Source organism: Biomphalaria glabrata, chromosome 14, assembly GCF_947242115.1.
Source record: "Biomphalaria glabrata chromosome 14, xgBioGlab47.1, whole genome shotgun sequence".
Lineage (NCBI taxonomy): Eukaryota > Metazoa > Mollusca > Gastropoda > Planorbidae > Biomphalaria > Biomphalaria glabrata.
This window is the reverse complement of record NC_074724.1, coordinates 215,001-227,946: the sequence shown is the minus strand read 5'-3', so window position 1 is coordinate 227,946 and position 12,946 is coordinate 215,001. Positions and strand designations below refer to the sequence as shown.

At 38.9% G+C, this 12,946-nt stretch overlaps 1 protein-coding gene across 4 annotated transcripts in view; it reads left to right on the top strand.

The window, feature by feature from the left end:
* The first annotated feature begins 1,932 nt into the window (after positions 1–1,932).
* The window catches only part of LOC106062360 (probable G-protein coupled receptor tkr-1), an 18,048-nt gene continuing 7,034 nt past the window's right edge, over positions 1,933–12,946 (top strand). For 2 of the 4 annotated variants that reach the window (XM_056011692.1, XM_056011689.1), the window contains exons 1-4: positions 4,938–5,207; positions 6,536–6,713; positions 8,346–8,438; positions 11,981–12,103. In XM_056011692.1, the coding sequence (XP_055867667.1) occupies positions 4,949–5,207; positions 6,536–6,713; positions 8,346–8,438; positions 11,981–12,103 (653 nt within the window). In that variant the 5' untranslated portion in view covers positions 4,938–4,948. Of the gene's footprint in view, positions 2,362–3,726; positions 3,804–4,769; positions 4,911–4,937; positions 5,208–6,535; positions 6,714–8,345; positions 8,439–11,980; positions 12,104–12,946 lie in introns of those variants that run through there. The other 2 variants (XM_056011690.1, XM_056011691.1) reach the window with 2 other exon arrangements.

Below are 12,946 nucleotides of genomic sequence, written 5' to 3'. Positions count from 1 at the left end.
TCTATTTTTAATTTCATTTACTATTGATTTTATTTTGTTTTAACAATGTTGTTTAATATTCATGTTCTTGTTTACCACTTTTCCTTTCCTTCACATATGCCTTAGTCTGTTAGACCGTTGGGGCATACATGCGTTATTGTTATATATTGATATGTATCATTTGTCTTGGATAGAACCTCTTTCTATGACAGACCCGTGCATTCTTGTATGATGTCTTCCAAACACTGTCTCTGCCTTCTTCTTTTTCCTGGTACTGTTCCTTGGAGGAAGGTCCTTGCGAGCCCCGTAGACCTTGTAATAGGGCCATAGAGTTTAATTTACAATAGCAGGTCGTGGGGTCCAATCGATGTAGTAACTCCTGTGTCGAATTACTTCGTTTGTGACCACATCCTTCCGTATAGCTGCCTGGTCGTGCGGTATGCGCGCTGGACTGTCATTCGGGCGTCTTGGAGGTCACGGGGTCATACCCTGCTCGCTGCCATCCCCCGTCGTCCTGCGGGAGGTTTGGACTAGGAAATAAATTATCTTCAACTCTAAAGGAACATCCGAAACATGTAAAACAAACTTTTCTTTGTCTAAAAATATGTCCCGCGTATCTCGTATGACTTTCAATCCCAGCCTCAAAAAAAAAGAGGGGGGGGGGCAGTGCAAATGTGGAAAAGGACTTCTCTATTAGTGACTTGATCTCGGTATGTTATTCTTTGGATGCTTGTCAGCCATTGCTGTTGAGCCAGGTTTAGTCTGTTTTCAAACTTAATGGATGACTCCCACGTCTTGCGGGCGTTGAAAAACTGATTCAAATTGAGGAGGTGGATTTTAGTCTCCAGGCGGATTGATTTGTTTGCTCAGGCTGTTTACCAAAGTCAGCAATAATATGAAAAAAAAAACACACCTAATAAAATACTCAGAAAGACACAAAGATAAAGGCATATGCTAGGACAAATGTGTACAAATACTCCTTCTTCCCTTGTGCTATTAGAGCATGGAATGGGTTGCCTGAGCTAGCCAGGAAAGCCAGTGACTTGGCAGAATTTAAGTCATTGGTTAATATGCATGACTAAATGCATGACGCGTAGGACGTAATCATCTTCTTTTTTGAAGTAACGTCTGTATTATATAAGATAAGAAAAGATGCAAGCCGAAAAGAAAAAAGCGAAAGCTTTGGAAAAGTTGTGGAAAAGGAAAGCCGGTTGGTCGTTGTGCTGGCCACATGACACTCTCGTTAAGCGTAGACCTAGAAACAGATGACCTTTATATCATCTGCCATCTAGATCACAAGGTCTGAAAGAGAGAACGATATATAGGATAAGATAAGATAAGATAAGGTAAGATAAGTTAAGGTAAGGTAAGGTAAGGTAAGATACGGTAAGGTAAGGTAAGGTAAGATACGGTAAGGTAAGGTAAGGTAAGATAAGGTACGGTAAGATAAGATAATTTTTATTTGTCCAACCAAATGAAAATTCAGACTACAATTGACCATCTCAGCGTAACTACTGTAACAATAACAATACAGATGCAAATACGAACACCATTCACACACGAAACACATACACACTCACAACCAGCGCTTTATGAATTTGACTTCTATGAACTTCTCGATGACGACAGATGATCTTGTAACACTCTGACCGACAGTGGGATGAAGTTTTAAAATCTTTCAGTCTTAGTCCTAATGGAAAAGAGATGACCACCTCGTTCAGATCTGACATAACAGTAGTTTAATGGGTGCATGTGCATAATCTATAATTTGTTATATAAAACTCTATAATTAACTTGCAAAAAAAAAAAACAGTAACTAGAAAACATATAATTGAAAAACAAGAGAGAATAAAATAATTTATGCTATTCTTTCTTTTAGTGATATAAAATACATAACAAAAATGATTTGTTTTGTAATCAGTTTCATTGTTTTTCTATAATTCATAAAGGAAATGACGTCATGCGCCATTTATAGGCCATATTTGTTATTGCGATATTTCCTGTTGATGTAGTCATAATATTGAAATGAATCTAATCGTTTTACATAAATCTTTGAGACTTACAGCGCTAATATGACTCTTGTTATGACTCAAAGATCGTAGACTGTCAACTTGGTTACTGAAAGTGTTGTATTGTACACGTTTTAAATAATGCAAAAATATAGATCTATCTTTATGGAACAATTCTTGTTTTTACTTGACTGCTGAAGTCAGTATGAGTAACAACACAGTGCGACTTGAAACCAAAGAGACATTTACTAGAACTAAAAGACTCATAATAAACTGGTGAAGACACGAAGCCTCACAAACTATTGGCATGATTTCGTTATATGAGTTAAGATCTCAAGCATAATTATTTGAGTTCTGTAACAGTAAATGGCAGGTAGGTTTATTGATTTTACCATCACAAAACTATTGGCATGATTTCGTTATATGAGTTAAGATCTCAAGCATAATTATTTGAGTTCTGTAACAGTAAATGGCAGGTAGGTTTATTGATTTTACCATCACAAAACTATTGGCATGATTTCGTTATATGAGTTAAGATCTCAAGCATAATTATTTGAGTTCTGTAACAGTAAATGGCAGGTAGGTTTATTGATTTTACCATCACAAAACTATTGGCATGATTTCGTTATATGAGTTAAGATCTCAAGCATAATTATTTGAGTTCTGTAACAGTAAATGGCAGGTAGGTTTATTGATTTTACCATCACAAAACTATTGGCATGATTTCGTTATATGAGTTAAGATCTCAAGCATAATTATTTGAGTTCTGTAACAGTAAATGGCAGGTAGGTTTATTGATTTTACCATCACAAAACTATTGGCATGATTTCGTTATATGAGTTAAGATCTCAAGCATAATTATTTGAGTTCTGTAACAGTAAATGGCAGGTAGGTTTATTGATTTTACCATCACAAAACTATTGGCATGATTTCGTTATATGAGTTAAGATCTCAAGCATAATTATTTGAGTTCTGTAACAGTAAATGGCAGGTAGGTTTATTGATTTTACCATCACAAAACTATTGGCATGATTTCGTTATATGAGTTAAGATCTCAAGCATAATTATTTGAGTTCTGTAACAGTAAATGGCAGGTAGGTTTATTGATTTTACCATCACAAAACTATTGGCATGATTTCGTTATATGAGTTAAGATCTCAAGCATAATTATTTGAGTTCTGTAACAGTAAATGGCAGGTAGGTTTATTGATTTTACCATCACAAAACTATTGGCATGATTTCGTTATATGAGTTAAGATCTCAAGCATAATTATTTGAGTTCTGTAACAGTAAATGGCAGGTAGGTTTATTGATTTTACCATCACAAAACTATTGGCATGATTTCGTTATATGAGTTAAGATCTCAAGCATAATTATTTGAGTTCTGTAACAGTAAATGGCAGGTAGGTTTATTGATTTTACCATCACAAAACTATTGGCATGATTTCGTTATATGAGTTAAGATCTCAAGCATAATTATTTGAGTTCTGTAACAGTAAATGGCAGGTAGGTTTATTGATTTTACCATCACAAAACTATTGGCATGATTTCGTTATATGAGTTAAGATCTCAAGCATAATTATTTGAGTTCTGTAACAGTAAATGGCAGGTAGGTTTATTGATTTTACCATCACAAAACTATTGGCATGATTTCGTTATATGAGTTAAGATCTCAAGCATAATTATTTGAGTTCTGTAACAGTAAATGGCAGGTAGGTTTATTGATTTTACCATCACAAAACTATTGGCATGATTTCGTTATATGAGTTAAGATCTCAAGCATAATTATTTGAGTTCTGTAACAGTAAATGGCAGGTAGGTTTATTGATTTTACCATCACAAAAGAGATACAAGACACTGATAGCAAAGACAAACAGACACAAACACTCTTTTGTTCCCCTGGCAATCAAATCATTAAATAAGAACAATCTGGTATAAACTTTGTCACATGTAAATTATGAGTGAGTCTGGTGTGAATGTACACTTTGGTTTCTTATAGTTATAATGTTTTTTGTTTGGTGTAATGCACAAATTGTAAGACAAATTTCCTTACGGATAATAAAGATTATTATTATTATTATTATTATTATTATTATGTTATGTTTTTCTTTTGCATAATGGACCTCATTCGCCAATGGTAAACAAACAACATTTAGCCACGTGATTCTCTATCTCTTCTATACAAATTACGTAATACGCACAGGCTGTCACGTGACAGTTTTTTTTTCGTTGTTTTATCAATATTATCACGTGGCTAAATGTTGTTTGTTTACGATTGGTGAATGAGGTCCATTCCAGTTAGAGTCTAGAGTAGAGATTGATTAGCAAATCAAGTAATGGTAGTTAATTAAAGTTCCCTTTTCAGACCTTGTGGTCTATAGGGCAGATGATGTAAAGGTCATCTGTTTCTGTGGCCTACGGTTAACAAGGGTGTCATGTGGCCAGCACAACGACCAACCGCCTTTCCTTTTCCCTAACTCATGTCAGGTACCCATTAGAGCTGGGTGAACTCAGAGGCGCCCGAAGATCCCGAAATTAAAAATCCCAGTCTTCACCAGGATTCGAACCCCGGTCCCCGGTTCGGAAGCCAAGCCTTTGCCGCTCAGCCACCGCGCCTCCTGTTTTATATTAAAATGGTAGGTTATTCCTGCAATATTGAGATATATAGTGATTTTTTTAGGTTCCTTCCCTTCGATAAGTTTTTTTTTTTTTTTTTTGTTTTTTAAGATTTGTTTTTTTTTAAGATTTGTTTTCCATAGAATTTTGTATTTCATTCCATAGATATCTACATCTATAAACGTATTCCCCCGCCCAATGTGTCCGACCCCGCAGACAGTCTTGACGAATACGAGAGATATTGTAGGATCAACAAAATCTTTTTGGAGTCGGCGCCCATCTTGTTGTTAGCTTTTGGCGTGCCAGGTAAGATGAAGACTTTGAATTTTGGTGTGCCAGGTAAGATGAAGACTTTGAATTTTGGTGTGCCAGGTAAGATGAAGACTTTGAATTTTGGCGTGCCAGGTAAGATGAAGACTTTGAATTTTGGTGTGCCAGGTAAGATGAAGACTTTGAATTTTGGTGTGCCAGGTAAGATGAAGACTTTGAATTTTGGTGTGCCAGGTAAGATGAAGACTTTGAATTTTGGTGTGCCAGGTAAGATGAAGACTTTGAATTTTGGTGTGCCAGGTACGATGAAGACTTTGAATTTTGGCGTGCCAGGTAAGATGTAGACTTTGAATTTCGGTGTGCCGGGTAAGATGAAGACTTTGAATTTTGGTGTTCCAGGTAAGATGAAGACTTTGAATTTCGGTGTGCCAGGTAAGATGAAGACTTTGAATTTTGGTGTGCCAGGTAAGATGAAGACTTTGAATTTTGGAAGATGAAGACTTTGAATTTTGGTGTGCTGGGTTAGATGAAGACTTTGAATTTTGGTGTGCCGGGTAAGATGAAGACTTTGAATTTTGGTGTGCCAGGTAAGATGAAGACTTTGAATTTCGGTGTGCTGGGTAAGATGAAGACTTTGAATTTTGGTGTGTGGGGTGAATTAAAGACTTTGAATTTTGGTGTGTGGGGTGAATTAAAACTTTGAATTTTAGTGTGTGGGGTGAATTAAAGACTTTGAATTTTGGTGTGTGGGGTGAATTAAAGACTTTGAATTTTGGTGTGCTGGGTAAGATGAAGACTTTGAATTTTGATGTGTGGCTTGAATTAAAGACTTTGAATTTTGGTGTGTGGGGTGAATTAAAGACTTTGAATTTTGGTGTGCTGGGTACGATGAAAACTTTTAATTTTGGTGTGTGGGGTGAATTAAAGACTCTGAATTTTGGTGTGTGGGGTGAATTAAAGACTTCGATAGAGCCGACACAGACAGCCGTTAGGCATGAATTAGACGAACGATGGCTCTATCTAATTGTATATCTCTCACAAAGAAATTTGGACAACATAAACACATTACATATAGAAGCTTCAGTGGGTACGAGCAATAATGCTGTCAAAGTAAACATAGAGTTGAAGCTAGGTGCTGAAACAAATGATACAGACATATATTAAACATAATAAATAGCAGCACCAGGGACTAAGTTTTTAGAGAGAAAGTAGTGAATTAAAATGCTACGAAAATAAGGGCAAGCGCCGACCGAGGCTCGAACCTGTGACACTGGATTCGATAGAGCTATCGACGGTGGGGGAGGGGCCGGCTGGGGCTTGTGACCTTTGACCACTGGGGTGGTAATTTGCATACGGGCGAAATGACTCTGGATCAGAAGAATGTTTTTCTGGACATTCTAGAGGTTAGTTTCGCTTGGTGCGTTATCGCTAGGCGGTGGTGTCGAAACCAGTGTCACAGGTTCGAGCCTCGGTCGGCGCATGCCCTTATTTTCGTAGCATTTTAGTTCACTACTTTCTCTCTTAAAAACTTGGTCCCTGGTGCTGTTATTTATTTATGTTTAATATATGTATGTATCATTTGTTTCAGCACCTAGCTTCAACTCTTTATGTTTACACTAATTTCTGTATATTGAATATTTTAAGATTTTGTTTGTCTGCAGGTAACTTCATGTCCATTTTGGTGTTAAATAAACGCTCTATGAAAGACAACGTGTTCTCCGCCTATCTGATTAGTATGTGTGCCTTCAACATCGTCACACTGACCATCGCAATGTCCAGACATCTGAGTGTTGGGATCTTAGGGGTAGAGGTGGTGGCCTACAACCCAACGTCATGTCGGTGAGTTATAGTTGACATGCTGTGGCCAGCCAATCGTGTGTCTCTATCCCTGTCACATGACAGTTTGCTGTCGTACGTAGATAAGTTGACCTGGTTATCAATTGTTTACAATTGTTTGTCGTAAGCCATGTATATATTACGAAAGCAAAAACATTGTCTGCAGGTTCATGTGGTCTGGTCGCCTGGTCCTATGTTGCCTCTAGGTGGCAAGGTTATCCAGTAGGGATGTATAGGGTTTGAGCCCAATTCAGGGAATTCCATTATTTCACTATATGTGGAAATGTAAGGCTAAGGGGCCATAACCACTAGGCTACGACTTGTCCACTTAACAGTGGTGTTGGTGCTTGAATCCCGACTCGAGCAGAGTTATGTTTCCTTGGCGCCTAAAGTAAAGTAAAAAGTAAGTAAAGTTTCCCTTTCAGACCTTGCGATCTATAAGACGGATGAAGGTCATCTGTTTCTATGGCCAACAGTTAACGGGTAGAGTGTCATGTGGCCAGCACAACAACCAACCGCCTTTACTTTCCCCGACTTAAGTCAGGTACCCATTAAAGTAGGGTGGACTCAGGTAAAAATCCCGAAATTCATCGAGATTCGAACTCAGGACCCCAGGCTCGGAAACCAAGCGCTTAACCACTCAGCCACTGTATGTTATCTTTCTCCGAGATACCCCTCCCCCCAAAGATCCACAAAAGAGATTGAACCATAGCATACTGTTATAAGCATTAAAGATACGCTTTACAACAGTTGTTATTATTATCTATATATATATAATTCTCTTCTTTGCTCAAGAGTTTGGACAGGAATAAGAAGTAAAGGAAATATCACTCTCTTATTTCTGCAAGTCGGACGAAAAATTACAATTTTTGTCTATATATTTCAGGAGATTTGTATAAGTTTTCTAAAAATTTTAATAATTTCCGGATATTTCCAGGACTTTTTCGTATATTTTGCAATTTCCAGGAGCTCCTGAAAAATCGACAGGAGGCTGCGGGAAATCTGTTATAAGTTAAACAATGGTTTAATTTAATAATTTATACACTTAGAATTAGCGCGGGTCCTATGATAGTGCAAGGCCCACTGCGGTCACCTAAGGCCGGCCCTGCAAAATAGCGCTGTATGTTACGCCGCCGGTCGACTAGTTGCATTTATTGTACAATTTTCTCTCATAAATAAAATGTCTAGTGCTGCCCTTATGAACGTAATGTTTATGTATCAGCCATAGTTCCGTTCCTCACCTTAATTTGTGTAGTTATCACACATCGACATTCTACCAAAACTTACTTACTTAAACTTAGACCCTCCCGCGCCGTTCGTCGTATTGGACTGTAAGCTGTCTCCGGAAAAATCTGTTGCTGGCAATGTCTGAAGCCTCTTCCCAACTGATGTCCACTGTTCTGGGGTCCTCCGTGAAAGTGTGGCGCCAAGTTATACCAAATCACATAGATTTAACTCTTTCTCTCCGTAATTATTTACCACATTCTGGTGGAATCAACGCTGGTATCGTCAGTTAGGACAGAAAGAGTCAATTACTGATGCCAGAAGTACAGTTCTGTTACCGGGTTTCGTATGCATGATAGAATTTAGGAAAGCGACATTGCTTGTAACTGTTCTTTGATTCTTTTTTTTCAGGCTGGTTCGCTGGATGACCTTCACCTTGATGAGCATCACAAGTTGGCATCTGGTGATTATTACAGGATGCCGTGTGCTGTATTTAGTGAACAGGTGATGTCACTGTGTCCTCTACATGTGTCACTAAAACCTACGTGCGTTACAATGACCTATATGTCATTATGGCCTACATGTGCCAGTATGACCTATATGTGTTATTGTGACCTACATGTGTCGTTATGAGCTAGATGCGCCACTATAAGATTCGTTTATCACTATAACCTACTATAACTTATATGTGTCACTATAACCTACTATAACTTATATGTGTCACTATAACCTACTCTAACTTATATGTGTCACTATAACCTACTATAACCTACATGTGTCACTTTAACCTATATGTGTCACTATGACCTACATGTATCGATTTGAGCTAGATATTTTAATCGGAGTTAAATGTGTTTCTAGGAATTAGATTCGTCTCTTAAAATGCATTTTGATAAAAGAAGAAAATGTGTCTCTTGAAGTTAGATGTGTTTCTCGGAGTTAGATGTGTCTCATAGAGTTGGATGTGTCTCTAGAAGCTAGACGTGTCTCTTGGAGTTGCATGTCTCTATAAGTTAAATGTGTCTTGGGGTTAGAAGTGTCTCCAGGAGTTTTAATAACTAGATATTGTCTATATTTCTATGTGTATCGGTCCTTAAAAATCATTGTTAAGTTTGATAATGTATATATCTTAATAAGCAATATAGAGTCTTTTTAAATCAGCAATTATGTAGGCCCTAAAAAGATGAAGCCTACTAGTAGCACTGTCTACATTCAACATTTTATTTTCGGAAAATGTGTTTGATTAAAAGAGTATTACACTGTAATGTCTGTGAAAGATTTTTTTTTAAACACGACGCTCAAAGGGACTTTTATAAAAATAATGATAATAACATAATAAGAATATTATAAAACCTTTAACAACTTGATATGTGCCATAGTGACTTCTATCAGGCCATTTCGGTGGCCCAACCGGCCCATTTGGGTACTGGCCCACCGGGCATTTGCCCAAATGCCCATATAGCCAGTCCGCCCCTGAGTCCGATGATATAATAAGACTAAGATATATCTTCGAGTCCGAGGATATAATAAGACTAAGATATATCTTCGAGTCCGATGATATAATAAGACTAAGATATATCTTCGAGTCCGAGGATATAATAAGACTTCGAGTCCGAAGATCAAGTAAGTGTTCAGTATTTCACGTGTCAATGCAATCCGTGGCGTGAATGACATGTTTTGCCACATCGACTGCAGACACGACCGTTGTGCCGTGCCGGTGGTTCCTAGTTTGTGTTCTCACATTACTCTCAACACCTGTCTTTGGCAACAGGTGTCTCAAATTGGTGCCCCGCACCTTTGTAATAAATCTTCAGCTGTCTTCGTTCAATCATTCCTCCGTAAGATGATCATGTCTCTATAATGGGGGCCTGGTCGTGCGGTATTCTCGCTTGACTGTCGTTCGGTTGTCTCGATGGTCACAGGTTCAAACCCTGCCCGCAGCAATTCAAGACCAATCGGTATAGTACGTCTAAACACTCCCGGGTACGCTGTTCTGCCTCAAGATGGCGCTCGGATGGAAAGGGTTACTTGAGGGGGTAACTAGGCTAAATGAATAGCAAAACAAAACTCCCATGGGCGTGTCCAAGGGAAGGCGAGAGCTTTCCCATTGCACGGTGCGGAGTTGAAAGAGAGCTTCTAAGTCCCTGTCAAGAATCCATGCGCCGTTCCTCAAGGGACCGTTACATTAATGGCGAGTTTCCCCCATGGTTAGCTTGGTCTAACATAGGAAGATAGCGGAGGCTCCCGGTAAACTCGGTCCTTTGGCCATGTCTAGCCCATGTGTCCAGAGGCCAGTTATATCGGAAATAGCAATGCTTTATATAGGCATTGACTTGGGTCTCTTCCAGACAGAACTGCGGTTCACGCAGGTTTTGTTTTTTTATTTTACTGTTTGACACTCAAACAGGTTATTTTTCAAACTTTGAGCTCGAAGAGCCTTCGGCTCAGCTCTTAGACGGTCAAACGGTCTAAACACTGACCTGTGACGTCCAAGCCTGGAGACCAATAGCTTGTTAGTCACGTTACAGGACTGTACAACTTGTCAACAAGCTATTGGTCTCCACTGCTGACTGCCCACAGGCTGCGACGCTGTAGGTCAGTGTTTAGGCCTACTATGACAATGGGCCTCATTCACCAATCGTATGTTGTTTGTTTACGATTGGTGAATGAGGTCCATTGGTCTCAACGCGTGGTCCTGCAGGAGCTTTATTATCTATTATCTATTAGATTATCTTTAACCCTGAAGGAACATCCGAAACATGTAAAATATGCTTTTTTTTTACTTTTACTATCCCTTATTGGACCATTGGGGCACCAAGCAAGACTCGTCGACCGTCTCTCTCCATTCCTCCCTGTCTTTTGTCTTAGTTAGAACCTCTTTCAAAGGCAGGCCCGTCCCATCGCTTTCTCTATCTGCCTCTTCTTCTTTTTCCTGGTACTGTTCCCTGAAGGAAGGTCTTTGCCAGCCCCGAAGATCTTGTAATATGGCCTTAGATTTTAAAACTTGCTTTTTTTTACGATAGTTAGCAGGTCATCATGGGGTCCGATCGCTGCAGTAACCTTGTCTCTAATCTCTTGGTTTGTGATGCGGTCTTTGACATTCAAAGACATTCAAAACATGTAACAAAAATTTTTAATTAAAAAAAAAAAGGCTGAAAAAAATCGCCTTACTGGCAAAAGTAACTAAATGTGTGTCTGACCGAAAGTCAAAGTCACAAATACTTCATGTGCCTCTCATAACTGTGTCCCTTGTGTGTGTCTTACTCTGTCCCTTGTGTGTGTGTGTCTTACTGTGTCCCTTGTGTGTGTCTTACTATGTACCTTGTGTGTGTCTTACTATGTACCTTGTGTGTGTGTGTCTTACTGTGTCCCTTGTGTGTGTCTTACTATGTACCTTGTGTGTGTCTTACTATGTACCTTGTGTGTGTGTGTCTTACTGTGTCCCTTGTGTGTGTCTTACTATGTACCTTGTGTGTGTCTTACTATGTACCTTGTGTGTGTGTGTCTTACTGTGTCCCTTGTGTGTGTCTTACTATGTACCTTGTGTGTGTCTTACTATGTACCTTGAGTGTGTGTTACTATGTACCTTGTATGTGTCTTACTGTGTCCATTATGTGTGTCTTACTCTGTCCCTTGTGTGTGTCTTACTGTGTCCCTTGTGTGTGTCTTACTGTGTCCATTGTGTGTGTCTTACTGTGTCCATTGTGTGTGTCTTACTGTGTCCCTTGTGTGTGTCTTACTGTATCCCTTGTGTGTGTGTCTTACTGTGTCCCGTGTGTGTGTGTGTTAATGTGTCCCTTGTGTGTGTCTTACTGTGTTTCGTGTGTGTGTGTTACTGTGTCCCGTGTGTGTGTCTTACTGTGTCCCTTGTATATGTCTTACTGTGTCCCTTGTGTGTGTCTTACTGTGTCAATTGTGTGTGTCTTACTGTGTCCCTTGTGTGTGTCTTACTGTGTCCCTTGTGTGTGTCTTACTGTGACCCTTGTGTGTGTCTTACGGTGTCCCTGTGTCCACGCATGTCTCAACATCATTGTTAATCTACCCAGTCGAACGAAGCAGTGTACCGGCTGCGTCCACCCATATGTGACCATCACCATCTGCTGTACTCTGTGCGGCCTGTTAGAGCTACTGATCACTTTTAAAGGCGTGTACTACACAAACAAGAGAGGGTAAGAAAAGATAACTCTCTTCAACTTTTGCTAAACAAAACCAACAACATTTAGTAAGAGTGTTTATTGAATTTAGTTTAAAATTTAAAAAATAATAAATTATGACTCGGACGAGGTCAATAGTAAAGTAAAGCTCCTCTTTCGGACCTTACGATCTTTAGGGCAGATGATGTTAAGGTCATCTGTTTCTGTGGCCAACGTTAAACGAGCAGGGTGTCATGTGGCCAGCACAACGGCCAATCGCCTCAACTTTCCTCAAGTCAGATACCATGGGAAGGTACTGGGCTTTGTCCTGGAGGTGGAGGTTGTCTAAGAAGATTTGATTTGCGAAATTATGAATATATAATATTTACAAAAGATTGTTACTAAATTATTGAATTTTTACTAACTTTGCTATTTTAACTGTGAATAGGCCTTGCTTTTAATAATTTAACTGTATGGAATTCAGCTCTGGTGATATGAAGGGAGAGTAATCCTTGAAGGATTAAGGGCACGACATGGCCTAAATTGTGCGGTTGTGCCAAAAACTCAAACTCAAAACTCAGATACCCATTAGAGTTGGGTGGACTTAAGGGCGCCTCAGGAATCCCAAAATTCAAAATCTCAGTCTTCACCTGGGAAGCCAAGCGCTTAACCACTCAGCCACCGAGGCCCCTAAATTATTATATACATAAAATAATGTTTAATACATTTATTTGTGTTACCCATTGTCATTCCTTTTTACAAATCTTATAGTGACTCGCTCCGTCTGTCTGTCTGTCTGTCTAGATGGATTATTTTACTTTTTTTTTTCTCCCAATTTTGCATTTTTATTCATTGTCTATGACAACACATGCATCAATT